The sequence below is a fragment of the Erithacus rubecula genome (assembly GCF_903797595.1).
Source record: "Erithacus rubecula genome assembly, chromosome: 4".
NCBI lineage: Eukaryota > Metazoa > Chordata > Aves > Passeriformes > Muscicapidae > Erithacus > Erithacus rubecula.
Window position 1 is genome coordinate 33157459 of NC_136686.1, and position 21645 is coordinate 33179103.

Here is a 21645-nt window from a genome sequence, read left to right on the forward strand (position 1 = left end):
TCCCCCGGCCTGGGGGCGCTGCCCCTTTAAGAGAGGCGCGGTGACGTCACCCTGTCCCCCCGCCCTCGCAGGCAGTGGGCGGCGCGCGCGGTGCCGTGCGCAGGCGCGGAGGGAGGGCCGGCCCGGGCCCGGCGTCGCCATGGGCTCCTGAGGCCTCCGCGCCCCCGCGCCGGTGCCGGCGCCGCCCGCGGGGCAGCGGGCAGGGCCCGACCCGACCCCTCCTCGCCCCACCGGGCTGGGCCGCGCCCGCCCGCCCGCTGCATGGTAAGACGTGGCGGGGGCGGCTGCGGGGCGGGCCGGGCTGGAGGGGCCGCGCTGGCGCAGGGGCGGCTCGTTGAGGCGCCCACGAACTCGCCTTGCCCCGGTGTGTTCGCGCTTCCCGCTCCCCCCTAGTTCCTCCTCCCGTTCCCCGGCGTGGCCCTCACAACTCCCCCCGTCCCCCCGCGGTGTGCGCCCCTTTCTCCTCAGGGCTGCCCCCGCCGTTCCCTCTCCGCGCACATTCCTCCCGCATGGCCTCCATACCAACACACGCACCGCCCGCCCCCGCGTCTACCCGCAGCCTGCCCGTGCAGCCCCCGCCGCCTCGCCCCCAGCCCCGCTGCAGCCCACCCAGCTCCTTCCCCGCAACCTGTCCTTACTATCCGTGTTCCACTCTCCCGGTCCCTGCTTCCCCAGTGCTGTCGCGCTCTGTGGTGGCGTTGGGTGGGTGTCACTGTGTGCACCGGTGCGTCTGGTCTTGGGTGGGCTGGCAGCTCAGTAGACTGCAGTAACGTGGTGGGCACCAGGTTTGTGTTTGCTGGGGTTCCTTTGGTTCAGAATGGATGGGCTGACAGACCCCTTGTGCATGTGCCGGTGGAGGTGTGTGAGGAGCTGTTACTGTGCCTGTGTTCTCTTGCACCGCAGGTGAGTTGTGGTGGGTCTTGTTTGGATGCTCGTGGTGTCTTGAAATCTCAATTGCTCTGTGAGGGCTAAATTCAGCCTTGGCAGCTGCAGCGTGTAGTGGAAGGAGGGCTTTGAAAGAATGTGTGCGTGACTGAGTTCTGATAAATTGTGGAAAGGGACTAGAGTGATTTCAGGGACAGCTCTGTGAAAGCTGCCTGGAACACTGAAGCTGTCAAGAGAGGGCGGAGGAGGAGGAGTGGGAAATCTAGAGGAAATAGTGAAGATGGCTCCTGCTTACAGAAAGTTAGAAATTGCTCTTGCCATGTAAAGAGCTTGAACAGGAGTAATTATTGAAGACATAAGGACAGGTTTCCCCAGAGAGAAGACTGTTTACCTCTGTTAAAGATAAAAATAGAAGACAATGATCAATAATAGAGCAAAGGCTAATAGGGTGAATAGAAATGGCTTTCCTATCCTGCAAAAAAAAAAAAAAAAGAAAGCAGTTGATGAAAACGTAATAGAGCATACATCCCACTAACAAAGACTTGGCTGTGTTAGTACAGCAGTTAACTGTGCCTTTGAACTTGTGTTGCTGGATGTTACCCTTTGGCCTAAGAGCTTAGCAGCCTCCCTAAAAGGGACACAGATTTCTGTAGAAATGTTCATGTTATTCAGGTTTCTAATACTAAAGGTTTGTATTTGTGTGATACTGTTGGCAAAAAAAAACTCATGCTTTTAGGATGTTGGCTAAGTACTAAACAATAGGGGTTTTGGGAGAGCTTTTCTTATGGTGAAGGTATCCCAGAAAGGCCTACTTCAGGCTTGCTTTTCACTATTATCCCAAGAAAATGGGCTTCAAAGCTGATCTGGTCTAGGGAGCAGATTTTTAGGTCCCCTAATACACTGATCATTACAATTGTGCTGTAAACCCTAGGTGGCATGGGAGCAGCAGGTGGGTGCCTCTACATCTGGAGCGATTTGGTCTTGCTGCAAAATGCTTGGGAAGCTTTGTTACTGAAGTCAGCGTTTCTGACCAGCTCGGTGGTGTGGGCAGATGTTTTTCCTTGTGTTCCACTCAGGTCCCTACAGTCAGTTCAGAGCACTGAATGGGTTGTGTTTTGGAGATGTGGGGCAAGGAGATGAGCACCTCCCAACCTCTGGGCACCTTTTGGACTTTAGTTTGTCTGTCTCCTTATGACACATGGCAGTCAAAAGGAGAAGGTTCTTAGATGAACTGGTCAGAAAATGAAGTTCAGTGTGACTAGCTGGTTTGGCATAACAAAAGCATCCTGAGCTGTCTAATCATTTGACAGAAACCAGCTAGAAATCTGCCTTGTTATCTGTCAGCTTCTTTGCCTGTTAGCTGTAGGAGGCTGGGAGGTGAGCTTTTACAATTGTGGGATTAGGGCTCTTTTCTTCTCATGGATAAAGGAAGGGTGGGTGGGGTTTTTTTCCCAGCACAAAATAACTTTTAAAACACTTCCTTCCCCTTCAAAAAAGGTTGTCCCTTTTTCTATCCAGTTCTGCTGCTGAATTAACTAAAGCATCTAATAATCATGTTTTGGTGTGAGATGACAACCTTTTAATTTCCACGCGAGGAGCTTACCCTTCCTGTTTTGGTTTCGTTTTTAATTGGCTTATGTTTGTATTAAGGGAGATAAACTGTAACCTGCTGCTTCTAGCAGAAGTGCCTGTTCATTTTCCAGCAGCTCCAAGGATATCTTTAAGGAGCTCTTGCAGCAGTGTCTGATGGAAACAGTGAATTTCTCGGGAGGTGTTTGTTGTTTGGTCCTAGCTGCTTCAAGAGCCCAGTGTTGTATTGAATGATGTTAGAGGAAGGGACAAAGTTTCAAATCAGACTTGCTGATTCTGAACTGCCACTGCTATGACTCATTTTCTCATTGTTTCCACCCTAAAGTTGAGGAAACCGATGAAAGCAGCAGTGAATGTACAGGTTGGTCTGTCTACAGTATGAAGAGGATAGCACAACCTCAGAGAGAAATTGCATTTAACCTTTATACAGTCAAGTTTTCCAGTACAGGCCTGCCACTGGCTGTCCGTGTAACAAAGCAGTTGAGTGCTATTGAACAGCCCTGGCTGGGGGCAGAAGCTCTTCTCTGCTTTAGAGTTTGTGATTGATTGTGCTTACCCAGGCCCTGGAAATTTGAGGTGTTGTTGAGCATAGCACTGGGCTGGAGTTTTGTGTGCTGGCTTGCCCAGCTGTTTGCTTGGAGTGCTGTGTCTGTTGTGTGCTGTTCTCACTTCTTCCCAGATTCATTGGGGTTTGCTTTCTTGTGGTGGAAGCACCATTTCCTGTCAAGGCATTACACCCTATCAGAATGCCTGGGACTGTGAAAGCAGTTTGACACTGTGATAAGATGGACTGAAACACTTAGTTAAAACAAATATAAAATGTTATAATGCTTGAGCTGAAAACACCCTTGTAGTAAGAGGTTTGGGGGTATTTTTTTTTCCTCCCCTGTTTTTTTCTGGTTTGTTTGGTTTTTTGTTTTTTGGGTTTTTTTCCCTTTTTAGACTACTTCTGGGGAGAGCACCTGGACTTGTTTTCAGAGCAGCAGTTCCCCAGGAAGGTTTTGGAAGTGAAATTCTGCCAGCTAAAGCAGTGAGTTGCACTCTGCCAGGAGTCTCACCTCAGAGGCTCTCTCTTCTAAGAACAAGTGGAAGCTGGAGTACTTGCTCATAGCCAGGCTCTCTCTCTTTAAAAATCAGGTCAACCTCGATGGGTTTTGTTTCTGATGGTGTAAGTAACATGTCTGGGAAGGCAACAGAGCAAGATGTGTCCAGGGAAAATGCAGTGTGTAGGCAAGCTGTGCTGTACCTGGGTTTGTCCAGGTCTTTATAGCCCCTGAGGGATATAATTCACAGGAAACCTGAAAAGGGAAATAACTGACATTCTACCTACTGTATTAACCCATACAGCACCTGGATATTTGTCTCCCCACTCTCAAGTCTGTTTCTGTATTGAAAGGATGGGAATGTTGCTCTTATTATATTGCAGCCACAGTGCCTGGGAGTCTGATGGTACTGAAAGGATCAGCTATTTGAGGATGCTGTATAATGAAGAGTGACCAAGAGCATAGAGAGTTGGTGTCATGGCCTCACATTTTTTGTGTCTAGCCCCAGAGCATCCATCCCTGCCTGGGTATTTTGTACTTGTGGCCCCCAATGAACTCACTAGTAAAAAAAAGGTCCCTCTGATTCAGCAAAGAAAATGACTGCAACGTGTTATGTAGTGCAGCAGTGAGGCTTCAAGAAGGAGATGAGATGAAATAATACCTTAAAAGCTGACCTTGCCGACCCAGTGTTCCCTCCTCAGGCTGTAGAACATGACATGGAGGCTGCTGAGCTGATTGCTTGGGAGCCTGCAGCTGCCTGGTTCTCTCCAACACAGATACACCCTCAGCAGCAGTAATGTAGCTGTGCCTCTGTCCAGGTTACTTGAAATGAACATGGACAAGTCAGTCACCTCAAGAGGCAGGTTAGAAGTGAGTGAATTTCTCTTCGTGGCTCACTATATCTTGTCTCTTCCTTGCTGGTTTTGCTATGAAAAACTGGTTAGTGGTGGGTGAAGCTATTTGTCCTGTCAGCTGGGAGTAACTTCTCTCCTTCTGCAAACTCTCCTGACTTACAGACTTCCTGTCCCCTCCCAATGGCTTTGTGATGGCACTAATTTTACAAGAGTCTTAAGCCAAAAGTCATTCATAGAAATTCCCTTTCAGGTAACTTCATGTGACTGGATAATTTAGTGTCAAGGGTTCTGGAAACATTGAGTTAAAGTTTTGTCTTTTTTATAAGTATGCATCGTCCCAGGTTGATGTTTGGTGGGTTTTTTTACTGTATAGAGAAAATTCATTGCTGCTGGTGGTTTTTGGGATAGAGAGACTCCCATAAGTCCAGGAATACAAAGGCCCTAATTCTGCTTTCAGAACTTTGCCTTTGTTGGATTTAAGTTTTTCTTGTTGAAGTTACAGGGCAGGAGGGAAGGCTGATATTAGATAGGAGCAATCAAATTAGAAGTTCTTGATTTTGGGGAATTAGGAAGGGTGTTTGTGTCTTATGTCTGGAGACTTAAATTAAAAAAAAAATAAAATAAAATAGGAAAAGATGAGCAACAAACTCCAACCAAAAATAAGCCAATCAGTTATTATTGCAGCAATAATGAAATCACTTTATAGTGAGTGTGGCCTTGGGTGCTTTGTTGAGAATCACTGATTTTACTTCTGCAGTGCTCATCATTGCTACAGGTCTGCATCAGAGGGTGATTGCTGGGGAAGTCAGATGTGCCCTCATATGCACCACTGCACAGTTGCCTAGACCTGTCATAAGATGTCTGGATTCTTTCAGCTCATTTACTTGCTAAATTGAAGTATGGATCTGATCTGATAGATTCTGTATGTCATTTTCTGTGTGGAAAAGTATACTCCAGTGCATTGGAAAAACTTCCTTTGTGTGTGTCTGCCACAAGTTCAATACTTTTCCATGCTGCTGTAGGGTTTGAGTTCTGATTCTTAAAGAAACTCTATATCCTGTGGTAACTTTAAAACTCTTGTCTGCCCGATCTTGGCACTTAGAGGTGAGAAACAATGAATGTAAGTGATGGTGGTGGAATAAGTTCTGATTTCACTTTGTTCCTGAGAGTTTGGAAAATGAAATGCAAACATCTCTGTCATGTGGGACACAACTGTTTACAACACGTCCTTTTTTCTTCTTGCCTCTTTCCCCTCTACCAATTGCAGAATATCTTTATAGTGTTTCTGTGTTTCTCCCCTGGGAGCAGAGGGCTTGCCTGGTTTGTGTGGAGTGAGGCTGCTGGGAGTATGGGAAAGGGATGCAGTGCATGGCCCAAGTGTGTTTGATCCTGTTCTCAAAGAAGAGGTTGGAAGATTGGGGAACATCTCCTCTTCTCCCTCCCCCTTTCTTTCTTTTTCCTGTCCCCTTCCAAAAAAGGGACTGGATGTTGCATGTTGACCTATCACAATGTGGGTCAGTCCACAGGGAAAAAAAAAAAAAGGAGGAGGATGGGGGGAGGAGAGCTGTGCAAATACAGTGAGACAACAGAAATTAATAGAGCAGAAAAAAACTCTGGAAAGAAGAGTGCATGGCTCAGGGTAAAAGGGTTTTGTTGTCGATTCTGAGTATTTTAATGGGTGCATGGGGAGGGGAAGCTTCTCTTAGGATGACTATGGGCTTGCAAAATGGGTAGGGAATGTATGAGCTGCAAGTGAAGATTTTTGTGGTATTCTTAGATTTTAATTTCCCTAAAATTAGAAACATAGGGGTGTGACCTTGTTGAAGGTTAAATTGTTTGTGTGTACAATGTGGTCTTATATGTATGTAGGCATTGGATCATCTCTTGAGTATGGCTTAGTGGGTGTGCACCTTGCCCTGTGGTTTGGTCTTCCTTAGGTGCCTGACTCCTCTGCCTTCTACTTCTCAGCTAATGGCTCCCTGCTTCCCTCTTCCTGACCCTACTGGTCTTCTGTCCCAGTGACACTTTCCCATTGTTTTACTGACTGTACCAACAGCTGTGAAATTGTGACTGAGACATCTCCTCTAAAGAAATAACACTGAGAACTGCGTTTGGATCTGCAGATGCAAGCACTGTGTGTGTTTGTAAGTCTGGTGTGTGCCCCTGTGTGTGACTGAGCACAGCATTGCTCAAGTGTGTTCAGAGTTGCCCCTGTGGCAGGTGTGTGCTGTGGGGTGGCTTCCACTGACTTGAAGTTGAGAAAGCTTTGCCCAGCATGAGCAGTAAAATGTAAATGAGTTGTACTAGTTAAAATTGCATGCTGGGTCACATACTTAACTCTGATTGTTTTGGGAGTGCTGCTGGAGAGCTTAAAAATGCACTGTTGGGACCTTTTCATGTCTCATAGCTAAATAAACTAGATGCTACCCCAGAGAGCAAAAGCAATTTAAGAAGTAACAAATGTAAAAGCATTTGATTTTTCTTGGATTGCTATCACTGACTTCAGCTGTGCCAGTGACTCTCTTACTGTGTAGTGCTGTTTTGTCCTTCCTACCTGCTCTTTTTCCTCTGATTTCAGCTGATGATATGCCATCCCTTTGGTTGTTGAAAATACCTTAGATTAATTATTTATCATATATACCCAGCATAATACAAAGAGCTGGTCCCGGTTGACAATTTTCGGTATTGTTATAATTAAAATAGTCTAAAATAAACTTTGAATCATTTTGTCCTGTGTTTTTGTATTCCTTGTAAGTCTAGAATAAGAATAAGAATTTGAGCGGAATGGAAAATGTTTTTGTAGTATTTTAACAAAGTTCACTATGATGGACATTTAAAGCAAAGCAAGTGTGGAGTAGGTTTTAAGGAAGAACATTGTCTTGTCTTGTAGCTCTCCAGGAGAACCTTGCAGCCAGGTCGTGTGTTTTTTTGGTTTGTGTCTTGTGCAGCAGAAGCAGGCTTAGCTGTTAAGACTCTTTCATGAGATAGCTTTGTGAATCATTCTTTGCTCACTCAGCAGTTTAGAAATTAAATACTTTCAGCCTTGGATGAGGTGATCTATTTTAAAAACACAGATTGTGTTTGCAGATGGGAAAGAACATCTTCCGAGTCCTGTCATTTGGGGTTCTTTTCCTATTGGCACTGGGCTAGGTCTTGCTCAGAGCAGGCAAGCACCTCCTCCTTTGCTAGATTGTGGTTAAATGTCTCCCATGGAACTGAAGGACTATGCCTGAACCTTTCTTCCCTCCTCTTACACCACTTCTGTTGCGCCAGAAGTGAGGTTTTCGTATTTGTGTTTGTTTATGTAGAAATAGCTGCTCCTCAGTGGTAACATTTTCCATGCTTTTATGCAAGCCAGAAATGAAGTTTTTTGTTTTCACTTTTGCCACATCCTGTCTGTTTTCTGTTTTGAGTTTGTTTTCAACAAAAGAAGCTGCCATGTTAATGTTGGAGACAGGAGGTCTCTGTTTCCAAAAGATACAGGACTGACAATCTGCTCCTGATGGAGGATTAGTGTGCTTTTTTTCCTGTGGATGCAGGCCATGTGGACACATGCCTCCACTTTACATCTGTGTGGTGTCATTAAGAGAGCTGTTCTCCATGCCATTTGGAGCTTCTTCTCTAGCAAGAATATTAGTAACAGTGTTCTGCATCTCTGGGCTTTTATCAGGATCTTGATAGAAAAGCCCTGTATGTTTACGTGTATGTACTTTTATCTGTGCTTGTTCTGGTCCTGTTATGTTGCAGGTTACCTCCGGGGGGAGCAAGGTAGTCACTTGGAGATGGGGAAAGCTCCAAGAGTGAAATTTAGAAGTGTTGAAATATTTTCATTTGATATATTTAGGAGAGCTCTCCAGAGAGGGAGAGTAAGTGAGCAAGGTACTTTACTCTCCCTTGAACTGAAGGCAATGAGGTAGAGATTAAACAGGTGGGTGGAGAAAACAGGGTATAGCGACTAAGAAATGATTCAAATTTTATTATGCATTAGATTGGTTTGTATTTGATTGGTAATTTGGGTTTCCAATGCCCCTGATTTGACATATGGTAATGTCAAGCGCTTTCCTCGTGGTTTGGTACCTTGCAGTGCTGGGAACTGTATGGACAGAGAACAAAAAGATGGTTGTCCCATGGAGCTTAAAATGCACAAGAAACAACAGAGAAATACAGCCAGCTGGGAGGAGCACCAGGAAGGAAATCATAGCAGGAGCTGATGGAGGTGAATAGGGAATAGCTTTATCGCTGTTGGAAAGTACCTTTTTACCCAGGCATGAGAGTAAGCAGGAAAGTGTGTTGTGTCACTGACTTGGGCTGTGATGGAGGTGAGTGTCAAAGAAATAAGTGTCAAAACACATTCACAATTCACTGAATTGGTAGCTTATCAAGGCAATATTTTTGTTGTGACATGTTCCCAGACACCACCTTTACTGGGCTTGTCTCCTGTTGCACGGTGGGAAGAGGCATCTCAAAGGCAAGGTCTGTTGAGAGAGTTGCCACAGCCCACCCTCACAATTCTCTTTTCAACAGGGCAGAAGAGGAGCTAGCAGACTGAGCTGGTGGTAGTGAATGAGCTGAAATCCATTTTCCTGGATGACTGCAGTCATCTGTGCTATCACCTGTTTCTTAAGCGTAGACTGGAATTGCTCTTACAGCTTGAGCTTCTTGCATACAGTAGAATTTCATAACAGCTTTGCACACTGCTCATACCTGTCACTGTAGCTGTGATGTGTGGGACTTGAGGAGATTAGAAGGGATAATTTGGGAGGTTTATGTTAATTTTGTAGATTTTGGAGTACAACATTCTTTCATGTTTCACTAGCAAGGAGAATGAACTGCAAACTGATGCATAGATCCAATAAAAGGTCTCAAGGAAATAATAAGCTGTTCTCAGGGGCAGCCATGAGTGCTCATGATTGAGGTGGTTTGGGTAGGAGATGTAAGCCCTGTTTTGTAAGTGAGTTTGTATATTATCTTCCAGAACACAGTGGTGGAAAAAGTTATTAATTTCAATGATGGTGTGAATTGAAAGGGATTAAGTGAAGAATTATGCACAATCCTGTAATTAATGGCTGTTGATGTATAATCACAAGGGGGCAGTGTTAAGATTACATACACAACTTAAATTTATGACTGACCTTGCTTGTGAATGCATAACCCCTGTCATGACAAAATGCTTGTTGGTCACATTTTGCTGTTTCCATTTATTTTGAAATGAGTGCAGAGACAGAAGAATTCCCTTTCAGTTCCTCAGTCCTGTTGATATTACTACTGCTGCATTTGGGTCTGTGCTGCTGATGTGGTTTGATTAGTTGGAGTGTGGAGGTCCAGGTCCTGTTTCTCCTGCCACCTGTGGTCTGCTGTACAGATCCTCTCCCCCATGAACTTTTGGAAGGGCTTAGCAACTTCCTGTCTTGCATAGCTCCCAAAGTGCACTGAAATGTGCAGGACTGCAGCTGGCTGGACTTTATTTAGAGCTAGGTTAACCACAGGTGCATCTGCTCTGATTTCATTTTAGATGTACCCTTTTTGAGTTTTGTGGAAGCCCTCTCAGCACTGTGCATATTCAGTTGCTTCAGAAATTATTTGAGTAGAAATGCATTCTCAAAGCAATAAAAACATTGTTAACTTGTGGTATCTCCACCCAGCCTCCATCTCTCCACATTTTTAGATATAGTACAGATAATGAAATGTGTGTGTGCTTAGAAGCTCAAAACTTACATTTCCTGTACTGATGAGGACTGGAAAGGAATTACCCTACAGTACATACAGTTATAGAAAGCTGTAACTCAGAGCAGGGATGTTTTGGTAAAACAACTGAAAAGAACAAGGAAAAGCCAAGTTTGAGGAATAGTTTGTAAATTAAGGCACTACACTTATACAGTTCCACCTGTAGTAAGATGATGCATGCTTAAACAAATTTGGGTATTTCCCAGGACTTTTCTTTTTCCCCCATGGAAGAAAGCAGAAAAAAGGTGGAGTGTGGCATAAGGTAATGTCAGACTGCTGCACACCAGTGATACGAGTGCATGTTTTGGAAAAACCTGTACTAAAGGGTCCATTTTCATGCCTTAGTGTGCATGTGGAAAGGACTTGCTACTGGCACTCTGCTTTTGCTGAGTACCTGTTCCCTAGTTTGTGCTGTGGCTTCAGGTGAAGCAGGACTGGGGCAGTTCCTCTGTTAATATCTTTTGTATTCTGTAACAACCTATCAGTAGATGACAGATGTGTCCTTCCCTGGTGCAGCTGTAAACTGTGGCAATGGATCATTGGCCTTTCTGAAGCCCTTTCTATCCACTGATCATAAAGGCCTGTGTAAGAACAATGTCTTGAGCTTCTATAGAAGTGCTATTCTGAACAATTTTAGGAGGTTATCAGAAGGAGGCAATATTATGCTGTTCCCTTTGATAGCTGCATCAGAAGCAGCTCTTCTAATGGGTAGAACCAATGGCTGCCTGTGATCTTGGTTTAAGTGGATTATCCTTCTACAATCCAGAGGTCACCCTAGAGCCTTCTTATGACCAAATTGAAAATAATAGCTACTTTAGATCTTAGACCTTCAAGAATTTGTTCCATTGAAAAAAGATAGCTTTTTATCCAGGAAATGGCCAAGGGTCATGCTGCTTTGAAATCTTGCATATTGTGTTCAGCATGTGTTTCTATATGTCAGCTGGCTTTTAAAAGCCAATGAGATTAAATTCACATAATGTAGAAAACAATGCAAAGTTAGTAAAATTAGTGACAGGCTGGCTAAATGTACCATGCCGTACAAAGTTTGGTGAAAGCACAACTTACATGCGATTTCCACTGTCAATGTGAGAACAGCTTTCAGTGCATATCCTTCAAAGAGAGTGCTTTGGGCTGAGTGTGGTTTTCACCATGACTGTAGGACATGTGGGCCCTGCTTGCTGTAGGTATTAGGATATTCTTCCCCCTGCCCCCTTCCTGCACAGGGACACTGTGGCACATGTTCTTGTTGTATCTTGGCAGGCTAACTTTGACATCAGGACAGTAGAACAGCCCATACTTTTATGGAAAGTAGAGCTGTTAACTTAGGTGTGCTTGTAATCTTTCAATATGGATCATTTAGATACTTCCTTCTGATCTTTTTACAAGGGTATGTAGTGATAGGACTAAGGGAAACAGCTTTAAATTGAGAGTACCACGTGATCTGTTATATCATGAGGGGTGGCAGTGGCAGACTTATCCAGGTCCTGTTCACAAAACATGTGAGCAGCCTGGTGAAAAGCATGTGAGAGATGCAAAGTTCTATTACATTCCTGACTCCTTTCTACTGGGTTCAATTGTTTTGTGGTTCTCTTCCCTGACAGGTCTTGGCTCCTGGGCAGCTCTTTAGCAATCCCGACTGGAACCTCACACCAAAAGGCAACATGATTATGATGACTGATGTCACTGCAGCCCCCAGATTGGGGTCAGCTGCCACCACTCCAGCTGTGGCTCCTAACTTCTCTTGGATGCCAGAGGATGGCAGCCCCACGGCTGTGGAGCAGCCAATATTCCTCATGACCACTGCTGCTCAGGCTATCTCAGGTTTCTTTGTATGGACAGCTTTGCTCATCACCTGCCATCAGGTAAAACCCTGTCACTTGTACTTCTCATCCTTTCCTTTTCCCTGTATGAAGGAACAGACCATTTCTGTAGTGAGAATGGAGAGGAAGCACACTCTTTAAAAGCAGCAGTTGTAAACATTTGGCCATCTCTTGAAGGTTTGCAGAAAGGTGTGTTATCTCAGCCCGTCCTTTCACAGGTCTTTAGCTGAATCTTACCATTTTTTTATTGTGTCACCTGTTAGCTTAAAGATCCTAGTCACCTGTTGTTTGACATTGCTCCTTTGATCTCCTGTGCCAGTGGATTCCACAGGCTGAACTCTGCTGCGGAAAGGAGTAGCAGGCAATGTTTCATTTTAATTTTTTTCCCCTCCCCTCTCTCTGGGGCAGGTGTCCTGGGAGCCAGAATAAGTCAAACCCTGCATCCTGTTCTGTACCTCTTTCATGCAGTTATCATGTGAACTGAGAAATACAGTGGGGAAGCACAAGCCCTGTTATTTATCAACCCATGTTTTGTACCTGTTGGATTGTAGATTCCAGAGTGATGACTAGAATCTAGAAAAGTACAGCCTATTGATGGAATACTGGGGCCAGTGGAGGTAAAAAATGGATTAGTCACAGATGAATAAGAGTAACACCTGCAGTTTCACCAGCTTGGGTAACAATTACAAGTGCCATGGATCCTCCTGTCAAATTGATCACCTGCTGAGGGTAGGAAGAAATTTTCTTCTGCAGTATAACATTGCACAGTTAGGCATTAATGTCCTGTGAAGAAACCAATGGAGGTCAGTGCCAGAGAGACACTGTTGATTGAAACGCGCTGTTGTTCTCTTGCACAGCAGCAGTTCCTGTGCTCTCCTAGGCACACAGATCACAGGGCTCTTTTGACATCCCAAGGGCAAAGCTTGGAGTCATCTGAACTCTGGTGTCAGCTGTCTCTGTGCTGGATGAGATGTGTCACTGGGATTGTCGCAAGGCAAAAATATCTCTGAGGTTTGTTAGCTTCTTTTCAACCTGTTCTCAGGAAATGAGCTTTTTGTGAGCTCCTCATCGGTTTCTTCTTAACAAGAGGAATTGGAAGTATTTTTGAGCCATTAATAGGGAAAGGAAGCTGAAGTATTTTTGAGCCTTTCAGTCAATTTTGACCAGGGAGGGACAAGCCACAAACAGCTGGGGAGACACAAGCCCCTCTGCCTTACAGTGGAAGGAGGAGATTGTCAGCGTACGGTTTTTTCAGTCTCTGGAGAATCCTCACAACACCCCAAGATGCAGGGTGAAGTTTCAAACAAATGCTTGTACCTCTTCAGGCAGCAGAATTAGTCAGTGGTAAGGCACATATGTAATCAGCTGGCTGTTACTAATTCCAGCATCTGGGACAGCAGCTAAGTGAGAATTGCTGTGCAGAGGCCTTGCCTCTCCTGACTCCATGGTCAAGAAAGTGTACCCACAAATCGTGCTGAAGCTCTGCCTGTGTTATTAAGGCATTACAAGGGGTTGTGCTCATCTTCAGGGTGTGCTTGTGGTCAATACCTTTTCTGGGAGGTGGGTATTCTGTAAAAAAGTGTCTTAGGTGTGGGATTTAATGATGGCTAAGGAACTGTGAGTGGTGGGAGCAGGTAGGGTGGGGATGCTGTGCTCCCCCCAGCCAGTGAGTTAGAGGGATTGGCATGTGTGCAGTCAGACAGAACAAACTGTGGTTCCTTTGAGCACGCTACATGAGCTCAGTGCTCCCTTGATGGCTGACCCTTTGTGGCTGTGCTGTCACCCACGTGCAGAATGACACCTTTTGAGCAGATGGGCTCTGGCTTATCAGCTTTGGGATGTGCTGTAAAGGACTCTCTTAGGTTGTTTCAGGTGAAAGTTTTGAAAGCATCCAAAACAACTAAAGAGTGAATATTCACAACCAGCGTGCACTTAAGTGTGTGCACCTTCCCTTTTCAGAGGAAAGCAGCCTGCAGTGTTATGAATCCTAGGTACTTAAAAGAGGCTAGAAGGAATATAGGACTGATGACTGGGAAAAAAAGTATCAACAAAAAGAATGTGGGCAAGGTGATGTAAAAATATATCAATTCCCTCTAAGAAACCAGATTAGAAATGCCTGTGTTTTCTCTTCCCTCTCCTTCCCTGTCTCTGCAAACTAAGGGTTGCTATATCAATACCGTTTATCTTTTATGTTCATCACGTTGAGGCTGCTGGAGAGGTGATGTACTGAGTCTGTTTTTCCTGGCCCAATTGACTCTGCAGTTGTGCTTTCTCCTCTCTGCTCCATATACCGCTGATCCCGGTCTCCCCTCTCCTTCTCTCAGATCTACATGCATCTGCGCTGCTACAGCTGCCCAAATGAGCAGCGCTACATCGTTCGGATCCTCTTCATCGTGCCCATCTATGCCTTTGACTCATGGCTCAGTCTCCTGTTCTTCACCAATGACCAGTACTATGTTTACTTTGGCACAGTGCGGGACTGCTACGAAGGTAAGGAGGGGTCAGACAGAAAATGTGGGGGTGGGAAGTGTCTGCTCTGAGAGAGTTTTATTTCTGGTTGAGAACGTGGAGAGAGCTGCTGAATGTTGTGCCTAACTGGATGACCATGGCTTGCTTAGTGATTGAAAATCATAGAATGATGGCATGGTTTGTTTCAGGATGAACCTTTAAAGGTCATCTAGTGCAGCACCACTGCCATGGGCTGGGACATCTTTCACTCGATCAGGTTGCTCAAAGCCCTGCCCAGCTTGACCCTTTCCCTCACTGGCCTCTGAGCATGAGTCTTCCCTCCAGGGTTCTGTAGAGACTAAGTTTATGGTTTTCTGAGATCCTTTGCTTCAGGAAGGTGAAAGCTTTTGGTAAAGCCAAAAAATCTGGTGGTTATCTGTGTGTTAGAAAGAGGTATTACTTAGCTCCTGTCTCTTTTAACAGCACTTAGCATCCAGACACTTGCTTTGTCCTGTGTTCCTGGTGCAGCTTGTTAGCAATGTGTTCTTCTGGTCCCATCCTGTGGTCACTTGTCTGCTTGCACAGAGTAGCACAGTGACCATATGCTGTGGCTGGTGAAGCATAAAGTGCTTTGGAATCCTGTAGAAGAGAGGGTGCCATGTTCAGGATGAGCACCTGCTTGGTTTTGGTAATCTTTTGCAGTGATGTAATACCACTAGCACTGTATGTGAGGGAAATGGTTACTTTCCTGTAAATGCTATTGTGACTTCCCTCCTGGTCTCATCCTAAAAGAAGCCTGTACCCACTCAGTGGGGGATCCTACACTCCAGCAATGTCTTTTTGAGGACAATTTATCACCATACCCACATTAAATCCTAAGTCATAGGTGCAGTTGTTTTGGTGAGATCTGCATTGCGGAGAGTTGCCCCTGGCCATGTGAACAAGTTAATCAGCTGAAGGGAGCAGCAGGCCTTCCTTCCTTCACATCCACACAATGCTCTGGGTGCAGCAGCAGATGCCAAATGCACACACGTGGTGCAAGAAAGCATCTTTGTTTGGGCCTGGGTTTTTTTCTTTCCCTGCCCTGTCCATGCGGATAGGTCTAGAAGGAAGCCTGCTGCTCTCCTAGCAACAGCCACTATCCCTCTGCCTCTCTTGCTCTGGGAGTTTGCAAACATTTGAGCATCTACTCAGGAGGCTGCTTGTGCTCCAGAGTTCACCTCAGCATGTTGGCCTGTGTGAGAAAACTACAAGTGGAAGTGAAAATACCTTTGGAAAGCAGGTTCTCTCCCTCACTTTTTCTGGGGATTGCTTCAAAGCAATCACAGCCTTTTAGTCCTCTTCCCTCTCTTGCCATCCACCTTCTTTATTTTTTGCATTGCAAAGTGGGCTGGTAAGGAATGGTGGAAAAAGACCTTACTAATAAATTTTGGAAGCTGTCTTAAGCCATTTATGGACTGTATTTTGTAGTGTGTGTTAGGAGGAGCCTGTGCCTGTGTTACTCTTCCATGTGACTGTACAAACCAGGGTGTGAGAAACACTGACACAAATAGGATTTGTTTGGGCGTTTTTTTTGTTGTGTTGATATCATGAATACCATGATGGATGTAGATCGGGAATGGGAGATGAGTTTTTGCTGGTGTGATGAGCTTTGCTAGTTAGCACTTCTTTTGGGGATGAATGAGCAGATGTTTCTCCCTTTTGTTTTGTTTTGTTTTCTTCCTCTGATGTCATCTCTTCCCTAGAGCTTGGGGAATGGGCAGCTGGTATTGTAATGACCACATCAGAGGGCAGGGGTCACTGGAGGACAATAGGAAAAGCTCAGCCTTTCTTTCTCTGGGTGCTGGGAGCTGTCAGCTAAGTTGCAGGAAAATTGAAGGCAGAAGGGGTTACAACAGTTATTTAAATAAGTTTTCAGTGGTTGGTGTTTTCTGTCCTAATTAAAGCTTTAGCAAAATCATTACTGTGTGAACATCGTTCAATATTAAGGATTACCAATGGAATAACAATATCCCAATTACATGCATAGAAGCATGTATACCACTGGTTTTTATGTGCCATAGCAGTCTTGCCAGCTAGACATGTTTATAAGCCATAAATACAATGTTTTGAGACTGTGTTTAGGGGAGCATGGAGTATCTCTTTGCCAGAGCATAGTTTGGATGCTTATAGAAGAATTTATGTGAATTTGGAAGATCATTCATGTGGAAAAACTGAGTTCAGGTCTAATAACTGGCTGCTTGGGGAGATGAGCTTCTCAGTGTTGTACATTATTAGGTTTCTGTTCTTATCTTAAAATTCCTTGAAACTGCTGTTTGTATCCCAGTTATTTGGGGCAAAAAGCAGGATTTGGGTGTTGTCATTCCAGGGAATGTCCAGACACAGGTGACCATAGAATATAATGTTGCAAGAAGGATCATATGGTCTGTCATTTTTGCCCCAGGGCTATCTGTGACAAATGCAGAAATACAGTCCTTGCCCTAAAAAAGTATCACAACTTTGAGGTCCAACAAAAATTATAACAAGTGGCAGACAGGGTGTATCAGGCTCACTTCATTCACATTTAAGTGTGGATGGATCCCATGAAAAGGAGATACACCTGTAGTTATGGGGAACTGAAATGGGGCAAAGTACTCAGTCTGTTCATCATCTGTACCAGGTTGCTGGGGAAGGTGGAAAAGAGGTGGCCTAAGGAAAAGTTTATTCAGCAAACAAGAAATTTCTTTTTTTTGAGAAAATGAAACTCAGAGTCTGTTTTACAGAAGTCCCCACAAGATGTGAAAGCAGAATTTCACTGATAGTTATAAAATGTTTCTCCAACTCTTACATCTGTGGTGTGGTTACCTGTCAGAGACAGTGTTCATCAGCTAAAAGGTTAAATACAGGTGATAACATATGGCTGATGGATCACAGATACCTCTTCCAGATTATTTAGTACCAGTGTGATATCCTGGAATAATGCACAGGAACCCTGTAAAGACTGGTATCTTACAGATGCCAAATAGGAGAGACTGACCACAGTTTTAAATGGTTCTGGGACCTTTTTGGCATGAGTCATGGAACTGGCCTTGGACCTTGGCCAAAGTCCCATTCAGATGGTCTTGTGAGTGCTGAGGTAGGATAATAAATGCAGTGAAAATCTGGAGTGCTGGGGAGGGAAAGGTGCTGCATAAGCAGTCCCTGCTAATGTTTGGTCTGTTGCTTGTACTCTTGGTCCTTGCACCTGTTTTGAAGTTGGTTGTCATTTTACTGTGATTGATGTCTTTGCAGCCTTTGTAATATACAACTTTCTCAGCCTCTGCTATGAGTACTTGGGAGGGGAGAGCTCCATCATGTCTGAGATCAGAGGGAAACCAATTGAGTGAGTATTTATTGTGCTTACAGCATGATGCTGTCCTCCTTCTGTGCCCATCTACTATTTCTCTATCCCTGTCCTGAAAAACTGTGTCAGGTGGCAAATGTCTGCTAGAACTGGGCAGTGTGGATGATGATGATGATGATGATTTACCAGTACCTTGCTGTGAGACAGATCAGGCTGATCACATCCTCTTAGGCAAGCTGGACTGATTCACAGTTTTTCTGGGCACCTGCCACCTGCTATTCCTTTGCTTATTTTCTTACTCCCTTCTCCTGCTTTAATTCTTTTCTGTCTTCAGTTGATTGTGTTTGTCTCCTCTAGGATCTATGTTTTTCCCCATGCCATTCAGTGACAGGAAAAAAAAAAAACTGCAGTGTGCAGTCAGGATGTTGTTTTAGACATTTCTCCAAAAGAGGATATGGCCATAATTGCAGTCATTGTTAGAGAAGGCACCAGTCCTGCAACTTTGCTACAGAGAAGTAGATAAAGAGGGTAGGAATCTTGCACTCTTGCCCAAATCTTGCTTGTGAACTCTGTCATCTTGTGTTGGCTCTTTCAGGTCCAGCTGTGTGTATGGGACTTGCTGCCTGTGGGGAAAGACATATTCAATTGGATTCCTGAGATTCTGCAAACAGGTATGGGCTGGAGGGACTGCAGAAATTAGGTTTGTGGGGGTGGCAGTGGTGCCTTTTGCTGCTGAATTTCTGAGATCTTTCTACTCAACCCCACATCAGGAAGGCTTTAGTTTAAGACACAAGTTATCTCCTGAACTGATGTTAATCCTAGGAAGAAACTCTTTTCCTTTCTGGATTACAGAGGTCCCAACTGTAAGAAATGGATGTCTGTGTTGTGTCGCAGACACCCCGCAGTTGTGTAACAGCCTCCTGAATTCCCAGTGCTGCTATTGAGGTTTGGAGCTGAGGAGGGGGTGGAGGTTAAGCATGACACATTGGATTGTAGGAGGAACCGAGTATTGCTCACCATGTGTGTGTGTCTGTGCTGAACTGGGTTCGTGGAGGGCAGTGGAGTAGGGGAGACCTAAACCCCTATACAGCCCTTGTCTGCTCATTGCAGGTCAGTCACATCTGGCTGGCAGGAAACAGCAGGTGAATTTCAAGGCTTTGCTCACTTGCTGAAATGAACACAAGAGGTTTCTGTGGAGGCAGTGTGAAGCATGTCTGCTTCTTTGGAAGGGCTCAGGTCATTGTAATTTCAGTCAGCAGGTTTAGATATCTGCCTGGCTTCTCCTGAACATCATGGCCCATCTTCTGTGTTTTAGCAATATGCAGGAGCATCAAAAGTACAGTGTAGCCTCATGTTAATATCTGGTGTTAAGCAGTGCTGCACAAATGGCCAATTTCAAAGGACCACTTCTTTTGCATATCTGTTTATTTGTCCCTGCCCCATACTTTGTCCTTACATCTTTTCTGTTTTCTTGCCTGATACTTTTCTAGTCTGAACCCAGTATGTTCAGACATACTTCAACTGTTCAACTCCTTCAACTGTTTCTCATGGGTTCAATCTGGACACCTTTTGGTTGATTCACTGCATTACCTGTTCTTATTGCTCCTAATGTTGACTTTTACCTTTTAAATATATTTTAAGCAGATGTAACACCCATGAATGCTGGAGAAATAATTTCCCTTAGACTTCTTGCTTCTCATGGCCCACAGCCTCTTGCAGTTATCACCACCTGGCTTGCACGTGTCTGTGTTTGGAAAGTTTGTTCACAACAGTAAAGACTAGAAGCACACCTTAGGGAATGGGGAAGGTGTGTTTTTTATGCTGGCCTCCACAAATCTCAGCTTGTTTGGTAGCTTTGTCTTTGGTAGATATTTTGCTTTTCTTTTGCTGGTATCTGGCAGCAATTTTTCTACTCATGCCTGCCCTTTGCTAACTGCTAAGTCTGCTGTGGAGGCTGTGAGGGAGGTGTATTGCAAAGAGATGCTTAAATACTTCCATCCTTCTTGGCTTGAACTTAAATACTGCCTTGGTGAGAAATTGTTGATGCCAAGGTTCACTTTCTAGTACTTCTAGACTTCCAGGATTTTTGGGGAAGACCTTTCAAGACGAATTCCTGAGAACGCTGGTGTGAAAGGGCAACAGAACAAATGTCATTGCTGATCTGTGCAGTATCCACCATTGTGATGATCAGGAAGAGGAATGTGCTGAAAGGAACACCTTGCCCTTTTTAGCCCTGTTCTTAGTGTCCCTGGCATTTCTGTTGCCTCCCATCACCAACATTTTCTGCTCTTTCTAGTTCCTTTCATTCTGAAGGGATCTGTGTGTTATAAATATTTTTTTCTTACCATCTTCATGCCATCTTCCTCCCAGCTTTTCTCAGGCAGGTGCCTGTTGTGGGTCAGTCTGTCTGCCTGTGTTGCCTGCAGGTCTCCAGCAGTGTGGTGGTGTGCTGGTGTCTGTGGTGCAAAATCCCAACAGCTTGTTTCCTTAAAGATGTCTTGATTAAGATTCTTTGCTGGGTCTCTGTCTGGTGACCCTCACACATGGGTCACACACCATCCATGTGCTTCCCATATGCTATAGCATCTTCTAGGGAAGCAGCTAAAAATAGTGTGTGGTGGTTTGGATTGCAGGGAAATGGTTAAACTGTCCCCAGATTGGAAGGAGGGGAAGCTCAGAGGATGGAGTTGTTTACCAATTAGCTTGACCTTTTCCAGTTCACATATTTAAAGTGACTCACCAACTGGCATGTGCTGGGGTTTTTAATCTCCTTGAAGTCTTATGACCACTAACAAATTGCATCGTATCCAAAGCAATTATTACTGTTTGGTTTTACCTTCTTTCCTTACATAGCCCTCCCCACACACACAGAGGTCAGCACCTACCCAGGCTCTTCCAGCCACTTTCAGGGAGACACAGGTGTCACATCTCTTCAGGGAGACATTTTTAGGACCTTTTTTAGGATTCCCTTTTTTAGGACTTTAAAGTTGAACATCTGCAGAAAGTTGAAGAATGCGGTGGTTTTGAGAGGGAGCACTCAGTCCCAGTAGGAGCAGTAGTTTATACAGGCAGAATTGATAGAGCTGATCCTAAGTGTCATGGAATCTTTGGGGAGATTCAGTAAAGGTCATGTGGATGATAACAGACTAACTCTTGTGTGTGGCAACACACATTGCTGTGTTTACAAAATGCCTGAATATTGTGGCAGTTGTCAAAAGTTCCTCCTTGACAGCGGGATTCCCCTCTGATCCAGGGGACCTTCTTTCCTAACTTTGTGACAACTATGGACTGGAGTTTGCTTTCCTTCCCCAGTATGTCTCTGTTAAACTTGCTGTGTCTGTGCCATAGCACAGTGTGGGTTTTTTTGTTTTTCATATTGTTGCAGCTCCTAAATGGGCTGCAGCACAGCCTGTGAAAAGCATCTCTGGAAGAGTGGGACTGAGCAGCTTCTAGAACAACCCTACAGAGAGGTTTTTCTTCCCATTCTGGACAAGTAGATAACACATGTACATCTTCTAAAACTCCATTTCCTTTTGGGTGCTGCAGTCCTCAAGCACAATTAATTAGCAAGTGACAGGGTCAGACTTCTTGTTGGGGCTGGATTGTGTTATCTTACTGAGTGGTCTCAGTGGACAGTCCATTGTGATTCTGGTTTGGCAGCTTGTCCTCTTGCACCACCTGCCTTCTCATTCCTCCTGTTTTTTTCCTGTAGGCTACCCTGCAGTTCTGTGTGGTGAAGCCCCTTATGGCGATCAGCACAGTCATCCTTCAGGCCTTTGGCAAGTACCAGGATGGTGACTTTGAGTAAGTTTATTTATTTAGCATGCATGATTTGGCTGCCCCTTCTCTGCCTGGCTTTTCTTCTTTTTCATGTGTGCTGGGAAAAGATGGGAGTACATGGGTTGATGTGCGAGAAAAGAAGGCAGACTTCTCTTAGTTTCGTGTTTCTTCTACCTTGG

General features: G+C 44.7%; 1 protein-coding gene across 5 annotated transcripts in view; it reads left to right on the forward strand.

Annotated features, from left to right (window-relative positions):
- Window positions 1-76: 76 nt before the first annotated feature.
- TMEM184B (transmembrane protein 184B) overlaps window positions 77-21645 on the forward strand; it is a gene marked incomplete at its 5' end in the record, with an annotated part of 29200 nt that continues 7631 nt past the window's right edge. For 2 of the 5 annotated variants that reach the window (XM_079304144.1, XM_079304142.1), the window contains 6 exons: window positions 78-264; window positions 11698-11958; window positions 14241-14406; window positions 17635-17725; window positions 18282-18357; window positions 21399-21490. In XM_079304144.1, the coding sequence (XP_079160270.1) occupies window positions 262-264; window positions 11698-11958; window positions 14241-14406; window positions 17635-17725; window positions 18282-18357; window positions 21399-21490 (689 nt within the window). Of the gene's footprint in view, window positions 265-3417; window positions 3591-5919; window positions 6012-11697; window positions 11959-14240; window positions 14407-17634; window positions 17726-18281; window positions 18358-21398; window positions 21491-21645 lie in introns of those variants that run through there. The other 3 variants (XM_079304143.1, XM_079304140.1, XM_079304141.1) reach the window with 3 other exon arrangements.